This window comes from Bos grunniens, chromosome 26 (genome assembly GCF_055505025.1).
Source record: "Bos grunniens cultivar Pamir isolate PY7600 chromosome 26, Bosgru_T2T1.0, whole genome shotgun sequence".
Classification (NCBI taxonomy): domain Eukaryota; kingdom Metazoa; phylum Chordata; class Mammalia; order Artiodactyla; family Bovidae; genus Bos; species Bos grunniens.
In genome coordinates this window covers 3,195,773-3,217,359 of record NC_141190.1, presented here as the reverse complement: position 1 = coordinate 3,217,359, position 21,587 = coordinate 3,195,773, and the positions used below count along the sequence as shown (strand labels likewise).

At 38.7% G+C, this 21,587-nt stretch overlaps 1 protein-coding gene and 1 long non-coding RNA gene across 12 annotated transcripts in view; one reads left to right on the top strand and one right to left on the bottom strand.

The window, feature by feature from the left end:
- Positions 1-1,398: 1,398 nt before the first annotated feature.
- ZWINT (ZW10 interacting kinetochore protein) lies at positions 1,399-6,284 on the bottom strand. 2 transcript variants are annotated; one of them, XM_086377650.1, is made up of 9 exons: positions 6,191-6,284; positions 4,963-5,053; positions 4,673-4,796; positions 4,346-4,512; positions 3,784-3,840; positions 3,106-3,248; positions 2,848-3,025; positions 2,676-2,758; positions 1,399-2,062 (listed from the first exon to the last, which is right to left on the bottom strand). In XM_086377650.1, exons 1-8 carry the CDS (start codon positions 6,229-6,231, stop codon positions 2,681-2,683), a joined length of 879 nt encoding a protein of 292 aa, XP_086233776.1. In that variant the 5' UTR covers positions 6,232-6,284; the 3' UTR covers positions 1,399-2,062; positions 2,676-2,680. The 2 variants fall into 2 exon arrangements, with proteins under 2 accessions (XP_086233776.1, XP_086233777.1); XM_086377651.1 differs by having other exon boundaries at positions 2,866-3,025.
- Positions 6,285-6,450: 166 nt separating this feature from the next.
- Positions 6,451-21,587, top strand: part of LOC147343953 (uncharacterized) — a 127,028-nt gene continuing 111,891 nt past the window's right edge. For 5 of the 10 annotated variants that reach the window (XR_015155319.1, XR_015155323.1, XR_015155325.1 and 2 more), the window contains exon 1: positions 6,453-7,043. This is a non-coding gene — a long non-coding RNA (uncharacterized LOC147343953). Of the gene's footprint in view, positions 7,044-21,587 lie in introns of all 10 variants that reach the window. The other 5 variants (XR_015155321.1, XR_015155327.1, XR_015155328.1 and 2 more) reach the window with 2 other exon arrangements.

Here is a 21,587-nt window from a genome sequence, read left to right as displayed (position 1 = left end):
TAGGTCATATATATATATAGTGCTTCTTTTATGTTTATTTGTGATAATCTTTTATTTCTAAAAGTTCTGTTATCTTCTGAAAGTACATTTCTATATTTTCTTATTTTTTCTATCTCAGAACACAATTTTAGGTACAAAGTAATCGACTCATTTAAATAATTATCATGTAGGTATAATCAGTATAAAATGCATGATGAAATGAATTATGCATACCTTGCATAGGTGTGTTTGCTAAAGTTCACTTGACAATTTAAATTTTAGATATTCATTTGAATACGGCATCTGAAATCTAATTTTTGTACATTGGAGAGCTCCATGAAGATTAACAAGTTTTTTATAACTATGTTAACAGTTACTCAAATTCAACAACATAAATAGAAGAATTTACACCCTCATCCCCACAAAAAGACAATTTAAAAAGCCCTCAAGATATTGATTCCTGAGACTCTAGCTTTCAGACTTAATGCTTAGGTTATTCGGGCTTTCAAAAGCAAAGTGTATCAAAACTCACTAAATTTCTCAGTCTTTCCGAAAAGTACCAAAAAGTTCATTTAAATACCGTGCTAACAACAATAATGAAACTAGCTGACTTAATTTCACATTGTTTATATTTCAAAACTTACACATATTTGGCCCAAAGAGGAGACATAAAAATTGTAATACAAGTTGCATAATTTTATAAGACAGGATGGGGCTTATTAAGGACAGAAAGATTCTAAAATGGGAAGATAGTTTTCTTTTCAAAATAGGGTAGAATATTTGAAGCAAATTTAATTTTATGAATTTAAAATTATAAAGATAGAATGATAGGGATTAGCTTTGTTGAAATTATCCAGATGTTTATAAGAGAAATAAGCAAATCCACTATCATTTGGAAATCTGAACACATCTCTCTCAGAAGATGATATTTAGAAAATAAAAAATTAAGTATATAGATGATACAAATTGAAAAACCTAAGAAGCATAATCTAATAAACATACAAAAAACATCATACATGACAGTTTTTTTTTTTTAACTTTTTTAACTTTTTAAAATTTTATTTTATTTTTAAACTTTACAATATTGTATTGGTTCTGCCATATATTGAAACGACAGTTCTAAAAGACATTCTTTTAAAAAATCAACATGAAAAAAAAAAAAAAAATCAACATGAAACATTAAAGAAATCACATTCAAGGCTACAACTGCTTCCGTCACCAAATTTCAAAGTTTTTATTATAGATTTGACATTTTCTGACTAAATTAGAATAAACCTAGAAAGATTATCCTCTCACATAGAGTAAAAAATTTGAAAATTATTTTTCTAAGAAACTCATGAATCAAAGAAATAATTTTAATAGAAAATTCTATGAATTGAATGATTGTGAAAATACTAATAGGAAGCCAGAAGAAAATGATAACTTTAAATGTTTATTTGAGAAAACAAATAAAGGTCCAAATATACAAGTTTATTTATTACCTGATAAAAAGTTTACCAAAAAAAAACATATTCTTGACCTAAAAACAGAAGCCAGAAAATGATCAAGATACTACTACAAATCAATGAACCAGAACAAAACATACAACAGAGAATCACAAAAGCCAGTCTTTCAGCATTCGAATATTTGAAGATGAATGACAATCTGAAAGGATGAGTCAAGGAAAAAAAAAAAGTACAACACAAAAAATGTATCAGGAATATAACATTAGGACATCCTAGAATAGGCTACAGATCAGGGATGTAATCACTTCCTCAAACACAGTAGTGATCCCACTGTTCATACATTCAGTGAGACACATAGAGGAATGGAGAATGAAAGCAACAAACAAAAATATAGAAACACAAACATACCAGCACAAATAGAAATACCAACTCACATACCATAGACCAATATAGAGGTTGGGGGGGCGGGTCTCTATACTTTTTCACTATTGCTCTTTATTACTGTTTCAGTTTGCAACCTTGTTGTCACACACGCTGAAATCATCCTATTGACTTGTTCATTATCATTATGCTCCAAGTGGCCAGTGACTGGTCAGTTAAGTCCACTTCTGCAACTTCAGTTCATAGCAAATCAGGGCCTGGCACAAATCAGAGACTCAGTAAACATTACGATCAGTAATTAAAGTTAGCTTTCCAAATCTAATCACCTGCATAAAGCATTCACCTTCTCCCTGAATTAAGCTCAGCATATTTGTGGCGTATCCATTTGGGTAAGCAACCTCTGATGCCCCAGGCCAGGGCCCTTTCCCGACCTTTATTCTCTCCACTCACACCTGTCCAAGTATCTATCATGTTGTTGGCCTTTGAGTGTGGCTCTTCCAACCAACATGTGAAGATAAGCCGACCAACAGGCAGCTGAGAGAGCTCCAGGGTTTTTAATAAACAGAATCCAGGGCCTGCCCTGACCAGGTGTGTAGTCAAAAATCAAACTGCACTCAAAGAATTTAAGTCCATCCTGCCGTGAGGGTGAGGTGAGAGGGCTGGAGAAGAGGAAGAGCCAGACTAGTCTAGGGTAGGCTGGGCATGGGGATAAAGTACTAAACTTCAACCATAAAATAAACTCCTTGTTCCTTCCCACATCCCATTCTTTCCATGAACAGTGGAGCTAGGAAACAGAGATAGATAGACCAGAGACCCTCCCTCCTGCCATACTGCAGTCCAGGGAAACCACAGCCTGAGTTGGAGTCTGACCTGCTCTAGGATTCTTCCTTATGTTGCTGTCTGCCAGGAAGCCATGGTAAGCCTGCATCTCCAACAGGCTGTGGGTTGTCAGCCTTGGGAAAAAAGGTATGGGCAGTGAGTAAGGTCTATCTTTCCGTTTTTTTCTCTGTCTCCCTGCCCAACTATTCCACCTCTCACTCACGTTGGAGGACACACCGACCTCTCTTCCCATGGTGTCCTGAGTGTTCTGTTCCTGGGGCTGGGTCACCTGTTGGAGCTTATCCTTAGGAAGATCCAACTCCTGTGGTATCTCTGCCTCTGCCTCATTGAATAGCTGCTTACCCTGTAGGGTGTATAGCAGCTGGAGGAAGGTCTGGTGCCTAGAAGGAGGATGTGGTTATGAAGAGAGGGAACTTCTGCTGGACAACCCTAGGTCTGCAGCCCATGCTCCTAGCCTCACCTCTGCAGCTTGTCCTTCTCCTGCCCTGCCTGCTGCTTCAGGGTTCCAAGTTCCTGATACAGTCGTTGAAGTTCCTGTTGAGCTCCTGTCTGACGCTCCCTCACTTCTGACGAAGCCTCCGCCAGATTCTGCAAATGCTTCTCCTACCAAGAGTGAGAATGCAGATATGGTTCCTCAGATCCTGAGGTCTTGGAGCCATTTTCCCAACCCTCCAGATTAGACCTAGCTGGGGTTTCAGATACATAGATGAATAGAGGGACTCCACTCATTTTAGGCAGGACCAGAAGCTTAGAAAAAAAGCATCAAAGTGAGTTGTTCCAAGGTGAGGCATTCTGGAGGAAAGTGGCACAAAGAATAATAAGACTTATTTAGTTTGCTATGTGCCAGGCACTACTTTAAACACTTGCTGTACCAATTACTCAATCATCCTAACAACTCTACAGGGTAGATGCTATTATTTTCTTCATTTCACAGATGAAGATACAGAAGCAGAGAAAGTAAGGTGACAGTTCAAAATCATGCAGTGGTAAGTGGTGATGCTAGGATCAAAGTCCATGTGGGTCCCATAATATAATGCCACACAGGAGGAAATGAGATGAACATTTTCTAGGCAGAGGACTTGGCCCATGCAATAGCATGGTGGTGGGAAGAGATATTTTCCTAGGGAAATGGACCTACCTGTTCCAGCTGCCACTGCTTCTGGGCTATTCTGAGTTTTTCCATGGCCATTTGCTTCTGCAGGTAAGTGAAGGAAGTGAATGAGAGGAGGAGTGTGTTTTTATTGTTGCATTTCATTTTTTTAAATTAGTTTTCTCTTATAGCATGTCCTTGTTGGTTATCTATTTTAAATATAGCAGTGTGTCCATGTCAAATTCCCAATCTGTCCCCAGCCTCCTTCCTCTCTGGTAACCATAAGTTCTTGCTCTAAGTCTGTGAGTGTATTTCTGTTTTACAGTAAGTTCATTTGTATCTTTTTTTTAGATTCCACATATAAATGTCATCATATATTTTCCTTTGTCTGACTGACTTAAGTATGATCATCTCTAAGTCTATCCATGTTACTGCAAATGGCATTATATTATTTTAATGGCTGAATAATACTGATGAATGGATAAAGAAGATGTGGTACACTCAGTCATATAGTTGAAATTTAAAAGATAACCAGTGGGTCCAACCTAGCACATTCACCCTTTTCCTCCTCCTCTCTGCTTGACCTTCCCTCCTCTCATCACTGGTTCACCTTGGCCTGGAGCTGTTTAAGGGCCTCCTGGAGCTGTGCCTGCTTTATTTGGGCCTCCTCCACCTTGGGCAGTGCCTCGGTCAGGGAATTTGTGATAACCTCCACATGCTCTTGATATGTGGCCTTCAGCTCTTTCCATTGCTCTTTGGCTTCAAGTGCCTTCTGCCCTGTGGAGAGCCATCAAAAATTAGTATATAAGTGAGGTAGACCCACTTGCCTGCAGCACTGGGGCTTCAGTCATCACATCAGCCAAACAGCTGACCTGAATGATGTCTCCCTTTCTTCTTCACTCAGGGAAGCCCCTATCCAAACCCTGAGCCCACTCACGGCTTGTGTCTTCAGAAGCCAAGGGGTTCTGGTCCTGGGCAGTGCCTTCCTGAACCAAGAAATTCTGCAGGAAGTCTACTACTTGAAGCTGGCTGCAAAGGAGCTTGTCTTTCTTCCGAGAGTCCTGTTCAGAAGGAGGGTATCGGCAGGGAACATTCTTACCTCCTTGTACTACAGGCCAACAAGGTTACCTTCCAGTCTGCTCACCATTAATGCTACCCAGTATCTCAACAAGAGGATTCAGGAGCAGCCCCTGGCTGGTGAAAGGCTAGCTCCCATCTTGCACATACCATCACAAACTCAGCCAGGATCTGGGCAGGCAGTTCAGCTTCCTCCTGAAAACCAACAGGCTCCAGGATGTCTGCTACCTTGGCCAGGACCCTGAAGGGGCAAGAAAACAGGAAAAACTGCAGACTCCTAAGGTGCTAGTTCTAGTGAATTTGTGTGCACATTGCACATATGTGATTATGTGTATCAATGCTGAGTCTTGTCCTGACTAGCAGCTACACACAGGCTTGAAGGGCCACCTGAGACCAGGAATGTGTGTGCATGGAAGACACATGGAAGTAATAAGTGAAATAATAAGTGAGGAAAAATAAGCAAAGCAAGGGGAATAATAAGCGTGGGGAAAGAGCTGTGATTTTAAATAGGGTCTGTTTCACCGAATAGAAACCTTTTGAAGGGACTTCCCTAGTGGTTCAGTGATAAGAATCCGCCTGCCAACCCAGATGTTACAGAGTCCATCCCTGGTCCTGTTAGATTCTGCATGCCACGGAGCAACTAAGCCCGGGCACCACAGCTCCTGAAGCCCTCGCTCTAGAGCCAGTGCTCTGCAAGGAGAAACCACTGCAATGAGAAGCCGGGCACCGCAGCTAGATAGCAGAACCACTCATTGAAGCTAGAGAAAGTCAGCGCAAAGCAAGAAAGAAGACATTTGAGTTTCTGAAATCAAAGAAATATACAGGGGATGGGACAGCGCCCCGCGCAGAAACACAGCCTTGGAGCAACATCTCAGAATACTGGAGCAGGAGCTAAGGACAGAGAGCTGGATCCCTGGGTTTAGGCTCTCCAGAGTTCTTCCTTGTTGGGGGCTGGAGCAGTCCATTAGGAAGCGGTAACCAGGATAAAATAACTCATAGCAACAGTGTATGTTGGGACAAGAGTGGCAGAAATTAAACGGATTTCACAGGGTATCTCCCGGGGTGGAAAGTCCCCTGTTAGGATGGTCGACCTGCGAAGGGATGTGGGGGCTTGACAGGGATGTAACCGTCCCCTTTAAGTACACATCTCTGGGGAGTGTGCGTTCGTGGTGGGGAACAGTCTCTCATATGCCTTACTCCTGGAGAGAGCCAACCTAAGACAGGGAGTCTGGGGTCACTATCACTTCACGGGAGAGCCGAATCCCAACAGCTATAATGGGTTGAGGGGCATTAACTGATTTTACTCGGGGGTGCGCAAGGACCGTCCCAGCCCGCCCCCAGCTGTCCCCCCTCCACCCCCCGGGCGGGAGACACTTACTCTCGGGCTGCAGTCTCCACTTCAGACTCTGCAGCCCCCATTTTGCTCCAGGCTGCGCTCCAGCTCTACTCTGGAACTACTTTGGATCCACCGCAGGCTGCGCGCCGGAACAGGCGATTGGATGTCCGGTCAGTGGGCGGGATTCAAGGACCTTTAAGCGCTTTCATTGGCAGGCTCAGATTGACGCATTGCCGGGCCCTGTTGTTTGGCGCAGGCGCAGTTGTTGCTGAGCGCTGCAGGCGCGCAGTTCTACGCCTGCGCAGTAACCCGTAGGCCGAGCTGAGGTGGGGGAGGTGTGGCTTGAGTTCGTTCCGCGGCGCGCGGCCCAGTTCTCCTCAGACTAAGCGGCAGAGGAAAACATTTCTCTGTATGGCTTTTAGGGGTACCTTTCAACAGTTCCTTTATTGAAAAAGGAAAAAAAAAAAAAAAAATTCTACTGCTGTTGAAGGAGAACGCTGGGTCTGTTTCCAAGACAGTTGGAGTCAGTAACGAGTAACAGTGACCCTGAAGACTGAGGAAACAAATGCTATCAGTTCAAAAAGCTTACTGTGTTTACAAGGTTTTCCAGACTGCAGTGCAGGGAGAGAACACTTAAGCAGAGCCCAGCGAATTGCCTGCTTTGACAGGAAGGAGCTGCAAGTTTGGGGGAGACCAGGTCGCGAAGAGTTGGACACGACTGAGCGACTTCACTTTCACTTTTCACTTTCATGCATTGGAGAAGGAAATGGCAACCCACTCCAATGTTCTTGCCTGGAGAATCCCAGGGACAGGGGAGCCTAGTTGGCTGCCGTGTATGGGGTCGCACAGAGTCGGACACAACTGAAGCCACTTAACAACAGCAGCAGCAGGACAGGTAATGTTCTTTTCATAGTATAACATAAAGGCGAGAGTTGTTCAGAGAACTTGGAGTTCTGTAGAATTTTCTCCAGGATTCTACTGAATTTTGAGCATCTTTTGGCTGAGGAAACTACCCGGAAGGGGATTTAAGGATTCACTTAGGCACAGAAATAGTAATTCGTTTCACCTATCTCGCTGGAAAACTTCCTAATCCATGGGGCATTGGTTATTAGAGTACACAGACAGGTTTTGCCTTAATAGTAAGTAGAGTATTCGCCCTAGACACCTCACTCCTCTAGTGCATGTGTTCACAGTTGTTTCCCGCTCTTTGGGATCCTATGGACTGTAGCCATCCAAGCTCCTCTGTACACGCGATTTCTCAGGTAAGAATACTGGAATGGATTGCTGTTTCCTCTAGGGGATCTTACCTACACAGGGATCGAACTGGCCTCTCTTTTGTCTCCTGCATTGGCAGGATGATTCTTTACTACTGAGCCACTGGGGAAGCCTTCACTTGTCTAGGGCCACCTAACAAATCTTAAAAGCACGTCCCCATGGATCAAATGGTTAACAAATCATTTAAGTATATAGTAGACCAAAGTTCAATAATATTTATAGGAATACAAAAATGTCCAGCAGCCAATAAGGTACAGTTGACAATGTCTGGCATCAAAAACTACCAAGCTTGCAAAAAATCAGGAGAAGAAAACCCATATTTAGGAGGAAATCACTGATCAGAATAGAACTAGCTCTTAGAATCAAGAGTATTAAAAGTTATGTTCAAAAAGATGGCAAGAGGGAAGGATGTGAAAAAAGTGGACTGCTCATGTTGCTAGTAGAAATGTAAAATGATGTATCTGCTTTTGGAAAACAGTTTAGAAGTTCCTCAAAATGTTAAACTTAACCAAGTGCTAGTCAAAAAAGAGCACGTGTTTGGGCTTCCCAGGTGACTCTAGAGGTAAAGAACCTGCTTGCCAATGCAGGACACCTAAGAGATGGGGGTTCAATCCCTGGGTGAGGAACATTCCCTGAAGAAGGGAATGGCAACCTACTCCAGTATTCTTGCTTGAAGAATCCCATGAACAGAAGAGCCTGGTGGACTACAATCCATAGGGTCCCAAAGAGTCAGAAACGACCAGAGCGACTTAGCATGCACGCATTCACCTGAAACAAGCTAGAAAGTACCTGAAAGCCAAGCGCCAAGTGAGAAAAAAGGGCACATATTGTATGATTTTGTTTATGTGAAATGTCTAGAATAACCATATATAAAGAAACAGATTAGTGGCTGTCTAGGGGCTGGCAGGGGAAGAGGGATGAATGTGGGGTTTCTTTTAGTGAGTAAATAAAAATGTTCTAAAGTTAGATTATAGGGAAGTTTGCATAATTTGATATATAAAAATTACACTTTAAATGGGTCTCAGAGTTCTTAAAAAGTTAATCAAAAACACGAAACATATAGTAAGACTTAAACTTGTAGAAGTGAAAACTGCCATGTGACCGATGAAATTAAATGGAATTAATAGATTAGACACTGAGCTGTGGTATAATTTCTAACAACCTTATGCTTTGGTAAAGACATAAAGGCAAATCTGAGGTCTTAGCCATGACAAAAAGAAGTTTATTGAAGAAAGAACAGAAAGAACACTTCAAGGGAGAGGTGGAACAAGCCAAGAGAGGCACTGGTGCAGGAATGATGTGGTACAGAGTTTTTCAAGACAGAGTTTTTGCATATTCATCTAGGCAGATGACAGTTTTGATTGACAGGTACAAGTTATGTAACAGCAGGCTTTATTGAGCATGTCTTTCCCATAATTCAGTCTAAGAAGATTATATATGTAATATACATATAATCTATGTATGCATAGAATATTTATGAACCTCTAACAGGCTCCCACTTGACTAAGGTCACTTGAGGACACACCTGTGCATCCAGACCCATGTGCCAGAGCCAATATGTGCCTAGGGCCAATGCACTAGAGTTGGAAAAGTGTTGTTATTTTGTATTAATAGTGTATCTGTGAGCTCTCCTGGGCTGCAGTGGGGCCTCTCTGGGGTGGGGTTTAGAGACCTACTTGAATCTTTTTTGGTTTGGCCGCCCCAGTTACTCATGCCTAACTACCTACCTAAACTAAAATTCCCATGAAAATACTGCCTGTTGAATAAAATCCTTTTCAAATATTTGAAATGACCTCACTTCATATCTATATTTAAATATTGTACTGTAAACTGAAGACGAAATCATTAAAAGATAAATAGCAAATCAAAATGACATACTGCAAATTGAATTTGAGTGCAAGTTGACTTTGGACTCTGCATAATGCAAATTTCCCAGCTCTGGGGCACTCCCTGGGTTTCCTGTGTTTAGAACTCTATGCTTGTACTGCCAAGAGCCCAGATTCTACCTCTGATCTGGAACTAAAATCCTGTAAATAGCATGGTGTGGCCCCAAACAAGCAAACAAAACCTAAATTTGCAGCTCTGTTTAACCCTCCACTTGGCTCTGATTTCTAGAAAGTGTTAAACTGTTGGTCGCTCCGGGGTATCCAACTCTTTGCGACCCCATGGACTGTATGTAGCCTGCCAGGCTCCTCTGTCCATGGGATTTTCCAGGCAAGAATACTGGAGTGGGTTGCAATTTCCTTCTACAGGGGATCTTCCCAACCCAGGGATCAAACCCAGCTCTCCTACATTGCAGGCTGAGTCTTTACCATCTGAGCTGCCAGGGAAGTACAGAGATCTGACCTAATTTGCCATTTCCTTCTCCAAATGAAAATTACTATAGGTCAATAAAAAACATATGATTCTAAGTTTTCTTCTCTTTCTGTGTTGTCTAATACAGTAGCCACAGCCATGTGTACCTATTTAAATTTAACTTACAATTCAATAATTTTCTAAGTCACATTAGCCACATTTAAGTTTTCAATAGCAATGTATGCCTAATGACTGCCATACTGGATAATGGAAATTTTAGAACAATTCCATCAATAGATAAATGTATCCTGTAAATTATGTACCAAAATTTTTCATTTACATTAATTTCAATTTTGTAATTTATGTACAAAAGTTTACATTGACATTAATTTTACCAAACAGGATAAAAAATTTTCCAAGGTTTAAAAAAGTCACATTTGCAGTAAAGAAGTTGCAAGTGTATAAGCTGTTTATGAATTTAAAGAGGTATTTGCTGTTTATCAAACTCTAATGCCCTCCATAAATTATATATAAAAATTTTATGTTGCTCAACTCATCTCCCCAATTGCAGAAAGTAATAGCACAACAAGCAAGGATGTAAAGCAAATTCCCTTAAGCATATAATTGATAGGGGCATTATATTTTCATTATTAAGATAGAAACATCTTTTGGTCACTTAACAAGTGGAAAAAAATGTTAAAGCATATGTTCCTAGTAATAAAAAATTTCCTCATTTGCCTTAAAGTTTTGTTTTTGTGTGTAGTGCATGTGAAATGGTTCTGAAAATAGCACTGACATTAAACTCAAATGTGAGATATGAGTCTAAATTCATCTTTCTGTACATGGAAATTCAGTTGTTACTGCAGTACTTGTCAAAAAATTAGTCTTTCCTCATTTAATTGTCTTGGCACTTCTTGGCACAGAAAATTAATTTGCTAAAAATGTATTTGTGTTTCATGGAGTCTCAATTCTATTTCATTGATCAATATTATTCTTATAGCAGAACTGCATTGTTTTGATTATTGCACCTTTTTATAATACCTTTAGAAGTTGAGAAGTGTATGTCTTTCAAATATTTCTTCTTTTACAAATATGACTTGACTATTCTGTTGGTCTGTTTTTTTTTTTTTTTTTTCTTTTTTTGCCACATTGTGCATCTTGTGGGATCTTAGTTCCTCTTGACTATTCTAGATCTTTTTCATTTCCATATACATTTTAGGAATCGCTGATCAAAATCTAACAAAAGGCCTGCTGGGATTTCCTAAGATTTACATTGTATTAGGTTGGAAGTTACGAATGGTCATTTTGATTTCTCTTTTTTTTTCTTAATTTATTTTTATTTTTACAACTGTGTGTTATTTCAAAGGTTGGCTGCCAATAATTTTCAGAGAATACTTAATATAGTTATTGCATAAGAGCATGAATCAACAATGTCTCCAGTATTTCTCTGGACTGGTGAGACTGAACTTTAGGTAAACACTTCTCTCTCTAGGTAATTAAACACAAACACAGAAGTGGACTAGTTAGACTTTTTAAAGCATTTAACATTCAAATTAAAGTATTTAACACCATAACTTCACCTTGTTTAAAAGAAAACAGGCAAGAAGTTTAAATACTTCATTACCAGGACACAATAATATTTCCTTGACAAACCTAGATAATTTGCTCCTTCACAATTAGGTAATTTTTCCTTCATAAAAGTGTAAGAAAGCTACTCATTCTTAATACTGCAGGAGCTAATCATCTTTGTGTTTTAAAAGCAATCACAACTTCTAAACTGATGTGTAAATTTTGAAATTTGGAAAAGAAAAATGGATTAAGTCCTCCTTAAACCTGGCATCTGTGGGAATTTTGTTATGAATGGGTGAAATTCACATTTATTAACCCAAGGCACTAAGCTGGACTTAAAAAAAACCTCATTTAATCGCCACACAGAAACTCTGAACTTTTATTACTCTAGATTAATAGAAAAGAAACTTAATTGAATTAAATTTACCATGGCCACACAACTGTTGTAGTAAGTTGCAGACCTAAATCTGAAATATATCTGACACTAAAGTTAGCTAGTGAACTAATTGGAGTTAGACGTGAGAGATTTTCATCAATAAAATTCAGCCTTTGTTGAAGGTTTGTTTTCCTTAAGTCATCAGCATCTTATTCTCTACCTGTGTGCCAAGTCACTTCACTTGTGTGAGTCTGCAAACCTATAAACTGTAGCCGTCCCTCCCCACCCCCTGCTTCTCTGTTCATATGATTCTCCAGGCAAGAACAGAGGAGTAGATTGCCATGCTCTCTCTTACAAGGGATCTTCCTGACCCAGGGGTCAAATCCATGTCTCTTAGATCTCCTGCATTGTCGGTGAGTTCTTTACCACTAGTGCCACCTGGTAATTATATTTATTTTTTTTTTCTTTTTTTTTTTTTTTTTCTGTAATTTTATTTTATTTTTAAACTTTACATAATTGTATTAGTTTTGCCAAATATCAAAATGAATCCGCCACAGGTATACATGTGTTCCCCATCCCGAACCCTCCTCCCTCCTCCCTCCCCATACCATCCCTCTGGGCCATCCCAGTGCACCAGCCCCAAGCATCCAGCATCATGCATCGAACCTGGACTGGCAACTCGTTTCCTACATGATATTTTACATGTTTCATTGCCATTCTCCCAAATCTTCCCACCCTCTCCCTCTCCCACAGAGTCCATAAGACTGTTCTATACATCAGTGTCTCTTTTGCTGTCTCGTACACCGGGTTATTGTTACCATCTTTCTAAATTCCATATATATGCGTTAGTATACTGTATTTATGTTTTTCCTTCTGGCTTACTTCACTCTGTATAATAGGCTCCAGTTTCATCCACCTCATTAGAACTGATTCAAATGTATTCTTTTTAATGGCTGAGTAATACTCCATTGTGTATATGTACCACAGCTTTCTTATCCATTCATCTGCTGATGGACATCTAGGTTGCTTCCATGTCTTGGCTATTATAAACAGTGCTGCGATGAACATTGGGGTACACGTGTCTCTTTCCCTTCTGGTTTCCTCAGTGTGTATGCCCAGCAGTGGGGTTGCTGGATCATAAGGCAGTTCTATTTCCAGTTTTTTAAGGAATCTCCACACAGTTCTCCATAGTGGCTGTACTAGTTTGCATTCCCACCAACAGTGTAAAAGGGTTCCCTTTTCTCCACACCCTCTCCAGCATTTATTATTTGTAGACTTTTGGATCGCAGCCATTCTGACTGGTGTGAAATGGTACCTCATAGTGGTTTTGATTTGCATTTCTCTGATAATGAGTGATGTTGAGCATCTTTTCATGTGTTTGTTAGCCATCTGTATGTCTTTTTTGGAGAAATGTCTATTTAGTTCTTTGGCCCATTTTTTGATTGGGTCGTTTATTTTTCTGGAGTTGAGCTGTAGGAGTTGCTTGTATATTTTTGAGACTAGTTGTTTGTCGGTTGCTTCATTTGCTATTATTTTCTCCCATTCTGAAGGCTGTCTTTTCACCTTGCTAATACACAGAAATCCCTTGCATTCCTATACACTAATAATGAGAAAACAGAAAGAGAAATTAAGGAAACAATTCCATTCACCATTGCAACGGAAAGAATAAAATACTTAGGAATATATCTACCTAAAGAAACTAAAGACCTATATATAGAAAACTATAAAACACTGGTGAAAGAAATCAAAGAGGACACTAATAGATGGAGAAATATACCATGTTCATGGATTGGAAGAATCAATATAGTGAAAATGAGTATACTACCCAAAGCAATTTATAGATTCAACGCAATCCCTATCAAGCTACCAACAGTATTCTTCACAGAGCTAGAACAAATAATTTCACAATTTGTATGGAAATACAAAAAACCTCGAATAGCCAAAGCGATCTTGAGAAAGAAGAATGGAACTGGAGGAATCAACCTACCTGACTTCAGGCTCTACTACAAAGCCACAGTTATCAAGACAGTATGGTACTGGCACAAAGACAGAAATATTGATCAATGGAATAAAATAGAAAGCCCAGAGATAAATCCACGCACATATGGACACCTTATCTTCGACAAAGGAGGCAAGAATATACAATGGATTAAAGACAATCTCTTTAACAAGTGGTGCTGGGAAATCTGGTCAACCACTTGTAAAAGAATGAAACTGGACCACTTTCTAACACCATACACAAAAATAAACTCAAAATGGATTAAAGATCTCAACGTAAGACCAGAAACTATAAAACTCCTAGAGGAGAACATAGGCAAAACACTCTCCGACATACATCACAGCAGGATCCTCTATGACCCACCTCCCAGAATATTGGAAATAAAAGCAAAAATAAACAAATGGGACCTAATTAACCTTAAAAGCTTCTGCACATCAATGGTAATTATATTTATTCTCTACCTGATTCTCAGTGAATGTTTTTAAAATTGATTCTAAATTGCTTTATTACTTTGTTTTTGTCCTGTTCTACTTACATGTGGTAGCAATGCTTTATCCTCCAAATTATATGCTTTGCTTATGATTTCTGAAACTTAAAAAACCTTATTTATTAAAAATTTCAGTTGAGAGAGGGCATATTTCAGTACAAATAGTTTTTTAGATTTGTCAGTTTGGTTTAGTTTTCTGCCTTATTTCTTGCCTTATTGCAATAAAAATTTAGAAACACAGACTAAGAACTTTGAAACACAAATTACAGCTCAGTGCAGCTCAAGCAGACAGATCCTTTATTAGACACACACTCCCAAGGTTTGGGAGCAGGCTAACCCTAAAGGAACAGTCTTTTTTCTCTTGGTTTTCCCCTTTTTATACTTCCAGTCTCCTTTGGTTAAAGGAGACTTTGGTTAAAGCCCTGTGCAAAATAGGGCTTCTACCTACCACCAGTCAATGACAGGGAATGCAAAAGGCAGATTGACAATTGCAAGATACATAAAAGTAGCTTGTGTTGTTTATGTATTCCCATAATTCAGTCTCTTATAATCAGGTGTAGAATATGTATGCACCCTAAATGGGCTCTTAGATGCCTAAGGTTACTTGGAGAAGCCCCTGTGGTTACTTTGTATCCACTGTGTGCCTAGGTTGCACCTGCAGGAGTTGGAAAAGTACTTGTGATTATTTTTTTAACTTATCTGTCAGCTCTCCTGGGTGTGTCTGGGATGGGTTTTAGAAACAGCTTGCATATCTTTCAGCCAAGCCATCCTTCCTTCAGTTCAGTTCAGTTCAGTTGGTCAGTTTGTCTGACTCTTTGCAACCCCATGAACCACAGCATGCCAGACCTCCCTGTCCATCACCAACGCCCGGAGTTTACCCAGACTCATGTCCATTGAGTCGGTGATGCCATTCAACCATCTCATCCTCTGTCATCCCCTTCTCCTCCTGCCCTCAATCTTTCCCAGCATCAGGGTCTTTTGAAATGAGTCAGCTCTTCGCATCAGTTGGCCAAAGTATTGGAGTTTCAGCTTCATCAACAGTCCTTTCAGTGAACACCCAGAACTGATCTCCTTTAGGATGGTTGGATCTCCTTGCAGTCCAAGGGACTCTCAAGAGTCTTCTCCAACACCACAGTTCAAAAGCATTAATTCTTTGGTGCTCAGCTTTCTTTATAGCCCAACTCTCACATTCATACATGACTACTGGAAAAACCATAGCCTTGACTAGACGGACCTTTGTTGACAAAGTAATGTCTCTGATTTTTAATATGCTGTCTAGGTTGGTCTTAACTTTCCTTCCAAGGAGTTAAATCATCTTTTAATTTCATGGCTGCAATCACCATCTGTAGTGATTTTGGAGCCCAGAGAAATAAAGTCAGCCACTGTTTCCCCATCTATTTGCCATGAAGTGATGGGACCGGATTCCATGATCTTAGTTTTCTGAATGTTGAACTTTAAGCCAACTTTTTCACTCTCCTCTTTAACTTTCATCAAGAGGCTCTTTAGTTCTTTTTCACTTTCTGCCATAAGGGTGGTGTCATTTGCATATCTGAGGTTATTGATATTTCTCTTGACAATCTTGATTCCAGCTTGTGCTTCCTCCAGCCCAGCATTTCTCTTGATGTACTGTGCATAGAAGTTAAATAAGCAGAGTGACAGTATACAGCCTTGACATACTCCTTTCCCTATTGGGAACCAGTCTGTTGTTCCATGTCCAGTTCTAACTCTTGCTTCCTGACCTGCATATAGGTTTCTCAAGAGGCAGGTCAGGTGGTCTGGTATTCCCATCTCCTTCAGAATTTTTCCCAGTTTATTGTGATCCACACAGTCAAAGGCTTTGGCATAGTCAAAAAAGCAGAAATAGATGTTTTTTCTGGAACTCAATTGCTTTTTTGATGATCTAGCAGATGTCAACAATTTGATCTCTGGTTCCTCTGCCTTTTCTAAAACCAGCTTGAACATCTGGAAGTTCACAGTTCACGTATTGTTGAAGCCTGGCTTGGAGAATTTTGAGCATTACTTTACTAGCGTATGAGATGAGTGCAATTGTGTGGTAGTTTGAGCATTCTTTGGCATTGCCTTCATCCTTCCTTGCTTATGACTAACTTCCTACCAGACTCTCTTCAATTATAGCATTTCAATGACCAGCATTTTCAAAATTGTACATTTTCAACTGTATTTTCTGTAAATGTTTTGCAGGAAAGGTGGGTGGACTAGGTCATGCATTTTAGATGATCAAATCCTGAACTTAGTTGAGAGTCATATTTCATCAGAGAAAATTATTTGTCCCCTGAAGATGCTGAAAATCAGGTTTCTTATAGCACAATACATGACAAAAGGCAAAGAATATGGTCTTTGTAATAAAGAGATTCAAGTTCAATTTCAGTCCAACTACCAACTACATTTGTGACCTTGGGTAATTTAAATGAAATATTGAATTCTATCTTCTCTTTTATTAAATAGGGATAATTATGAGCAGGGTTATTTTTGTGTGTGTGTGTGTGTGAAAAAACGAGTAAAAGAATTTTGAGGAATCATCTTAATCTATGTCCAAGACATAGTGGACATAATTACAATTTTAGGAGTCATATTTAAATAAAGCCAAAGCATGCATAACTGCAGAAATTATTTAGAAATAGTCTGTCATATAACTACTCAGTAAATGCTTATTTTCCAATAAACTATCTCCTCCAATTCCATGAGTGTTTAACATAATTTACAATTTTTACCTTTCACTATTTCCTATTGTTCGTTTTTCAACATCAACTTGGTCTTTATATGTAAACTCAAATTTGAAGTTTCACTAAAACAACTCAGAGATACCCTTCCAAAGACTTAACATGAGCTCATAAAGCTATTACTTCTTTTCCATGAACTATAATTCTGAGTCACTGACAGTTTAGTGTTAGCTACAACTGTGCTTTGCTGGAATTTTCAGATAAACACACTACTTCTCTTAGGAAGAATCTCCATGTTGGGCATCTGAATTTCAGATCATAAGATAATTCTTGCCTTGGTTTGCTAGTTACAGATGGATAGATTCTTTCTTACACCCTGTTCAATTCCCTATTTCAACCTCATTCTTCTAATGATGCTTAGCAAACATGCAATTTGGATACAGATCATCAGAAGTAAATTGCAACACCCTCCTGGGAAAGATATCTCCCTAGGAGTAAATGCCCATGAAAGCATATTGAATCTTTTCTAATCACTGTCTAACCCTCCAGCTTCTTACTCTTTGTTTTCTGACAGTAATGAAACAAAACAACATGATGGAAGCCTGAAAGCTAAAGGGATTATTTTTAATTCTCAAACTCATTTTTATGTATCTGTTGCACTTATAATCATGTTTTGATAATTCCCATTGCTTTCCTCTAATTTTGAAGGGAGATAATTTCATTTTATCTATATATATCTTTCCCTTTCAGTTCAAAAAGCGTTATCTGTTTCTCTTCATAGATTAAGATAAGTCCTAAATATATATATATATATATATATTTTTAATCACTCCACAGCCAAGGAGATTCATCCAGGGATAGCTAGTATTTCATAGGTGCACACAGTGGAACTGGAAAATGTTAGTGGCTCAGTCATGCCCAACTCTTCGCGATCCCTTGAATTGTAGTCCCTGCCAGGCTCCTCTATCCATGGAATTCTCCTGGAGTGGGTAGCCATTCCCTTCTCTGGTGGATCTTCCCAACCCAGGAATCCAACTCAGATCCTCCTGTATTGCAGGCAGATTCTTTAAGGTCTGAGCCACCAAGGAAACCAAAGTGGGTGGCTTGGAAAAGCAAGAGGAACAAAGACATAATCTAGGGATTTTACTCCCCGCCCCCTGCCATTTTATCCTTATACATCTATTCTACAATATTGCTAAAGAAATTATTCATCCCTTTGAAATTTTTAATTCTGTTTAAATATGATTATGAGGCCCACTTGACTTCACACTCCAGGATGTCTGGCTCTAGGTGAGTGATTACACCCATCGTGGTTACCTGGGTCATAAAGATCTTTTTCTATAATTCTTCTGTGTTTTCTTGCTACCTCTTAATATCTTCTGCTTCTGTTATTTCCATACAGTTTCTGTCATTTATTGAGCCCATCTTTGCATGAAATGTTCCCTTGGTATCTCTTCTTTTGCTCCTCTTCTTTTCTCAGCTATTTGAAAACCTCCTTATTTTGCCTTTTTGCATTTCTTTTTCTTGGGCATGGTTTAGATCACAGCCTCCTGTACAATGTTGCAAACCTCTGTCCATAGTTCTTCAGGCATTCTATGAGATCTAATCCCTTAAATTTATTTTTCACTTCCACTGTATAATTTCAAGGGATTTGATTTAGATCATACCTGAATGGTCAAATGGTTTTTGCTACTTTCTTCAATATAAGTCTCGGAGAAGGCAATGACACCCACTCCAGTACTCTTGCCTGGAAAATCCCATGGGTGGAGGAGCCTGGAGGGCTGCAGTCCATGGGGTCGCTGAGGGTTGGACACGACTGAGCGACTTCACTTTCACTTTTCACTTTCATGCATTGGAGAAGGAAATGGTAACCCACTCCAGTATTCTTGCCTGGAGAATCCCAGGGACGGGGGAGCCTGTTGGGCTGCCGTCTATGGGGTCGCACAGAGTCGGACATGACTGAAGTGACTTAGCATCAATATAAGTCTGAATTTAGCACTAAGGAGTTCATGACATAAGCTGCAGTCAACTCCCGGTCTTATTTTTCCTGACTATAGAGCTTCTCCATCTTTGGCTGCAAAGAATGTAATCAATCTGATTTCAGTATTGACCATTTTGTGATGTCCATGTATAGAGTTGTCTCTTGTGTTGTTGGAAGAGAGTATTTGCTATGATCAGTGCGTTCTCTTGGCAACACTCTGTTAGCCTTTTCCTTGCTTCATTTTGTACCCCAAGGCCAAACTTGCCTGTTACTCCAGGTTTCTCTTGACTACCTACTTTTGCATTTCAGTCCTCTATGATGAAAAAGACGTCTGTTTTTGATGTTAGTTCTAGAAAGTCTTGTAGGTCTTCACAGAACCGTTCAACCTCTTTGGCATTAGTGGTTGGGGCACAGACTTGGATTATGGTGATATTGAATGGTTTGCCTTGGAAATGAACGAAGATTATTCTGTTGTTTTTGAGATTATAGCCAGGTACTGCAATTTTGGACTCTTTTGTTGAATATTAGTGGAAAAGTCATAAATCCTTAGGTAAATTTATATTTCCAACTAAATGAAATGCATTAAAAAATAACACTCAATCCTAGTAAGCATGTCCCTTTATATCACATAGATACACAGGTTCAAAACCAGTAATTTACATAGTTACTTTAGTGTCCAAGCAAGTAAAATTTTGTTTTTAATTGTATGACTATAATATAGGCTTTCATTATTTTGGTGTCACAATGTACAATGCCATTTTAAAAGTAATGATTTACTAGTATTTTTGTCACTTAGTATGACAGTCTTAAATATCCAAATAAAAATATTTTAATTAACATGTACAAAGATATTGATTGCCTGTATTAACATTTTATATCAAATGAAGTTACATCAAAAGACACAGAAACAGAAACAATAATGACAAAATTAAACCCCAACATACATATAATTACTTTATATTTTAAAATGTCTAAATACACAAATTAAAAGACAGAGATTAACAGAATAGATCCAACTCATGTCTCAACCATACTCTGTATACAAATCATTAATAGAATTATGATGATTAATCTTATAAGATACATTTGGTTATATAATTAAAATAATACAACAGCTTGAAAAAAATTTTATGAGTGAAAAATAAAACTTTTGCTTCTCCTTAGGTCCCTTTACCTTCTCCATCTTAATAATATACTTGTCTATATACATTTATCATGTCAGATAGTTATTGGGCCTCCCTGGTGGCTCAGAGGGTAAAGAATCTGTCTGCAAAGCAGGAAATCCAAGTTTGATCTCTGGGGTGTGAAGATCCCCTGGAGAAGGGAATGGCTGCCCACTCCAGTATTCTTACCTGGAGAATTCCATGGACAGAGGAGCCTGGCGGGCTATAGCCCATGGGGTCACAAAGAGTTAGACACAACTGAGCAACTAACACTTTCACAGTTATAACTTGTATTGTAATCAAACTATTTGCTAAAAGAAGTTCATGTGATGAAGAATAGCCTATTATATTTATTATTGTCTATTGTTTTTCTTTCCTTTCTAAAGATCACTGTCTTCTGTTATCACCTTCTTTTTTTGAAGGTTTAGAGAGCTTTTGTTAGTAATTGTTTAAGTGTAGATTTGCTAGCACAAATTATTTTAGCATTCTTTTGACTGAGAATATGTTTATGTCTTCTTTATTCCTGATGGATAGTTTCACCAATGGATATAGAATTTCTGGTTCCTTTTAGAATTGACAGCTCTTTTCTTTCAGCACCTTAAAAAAAAAACAACAAAAAGCACGCAGTTGTGCTTCCTTCTGGCCTGCGTGGTTTCAGATAGGAAATCCACTATAATATGAATTGTTATTCTTTTACAGGTAATGTATTCTTTTCCTCTGGCTATTTTAAATTTTTTTTTCTTTTTATTTCATACTTAAAATTTTAATTTTGTTATATCTTGGTGTGGATTTCTTTGGAGTTATTTGAGGTTTTCGCATGTTTACATATGTAGATTTGTGTCTTTTGCCAACTTTGGCAAGTTTTCAGCCATTGTTTCTTCAAATACTTTCCCAGTACCACACTCTTTCTCTTCTGTACTGTGATAAAATAAATTTTTGCTCTTCTTAAATTTTTCTACAGAAATTTCTGTTGATCTGTCTTTATCTTCAGTTGATTTTATCATTTCCATTTACACTCTGTTGTGTACAGTTGAGTTTTTTTTTTAATTTCAGTTAAATTTTTTTAATAATAGTTTTTGATTCTATAATCTTTTCAGTTATTTTATATAATTTCTATTTCTGTGCTGAGATTTTCTGTTTTCATATGTTTTGAGACAATTTGTAATTTTTAAGGCAGTTGCTTTTAAAATGCTTGTCAGATAATTTCAATATCAGCTTAATCTCCATATTGGTTATCTTTTCTCATTAAATTCTGATTTTCCAAATTCTTGGTATAATGATTTTTTTTTTATTGTATCCTGAACATTTATTTTATTAGTGGATTCCTCTTCCTATCCAAGTATTCTATTTTAGCAGGCAGTTAGTTGTTCTATTTAAGTTATGTAGTATATAAGTTATAGTCTACTTCTCTGAGTTGTAATTCCCTTGAATATTTAGTTTGTGATCCCTTGCAGTGATATTTTGTCTTGTTTGATTTCTGGTGCTGCTAGGACTCCTGTGTAAGCCCTATTGGTGCCATCTGTGGGGTACTGAGCAATATTATGTGTGAGGCAAAAAACCACTGGCCCTAGTTCCCTTATACCATTGGATGGAAGCCAGGGAGTCACAGAGCTTTA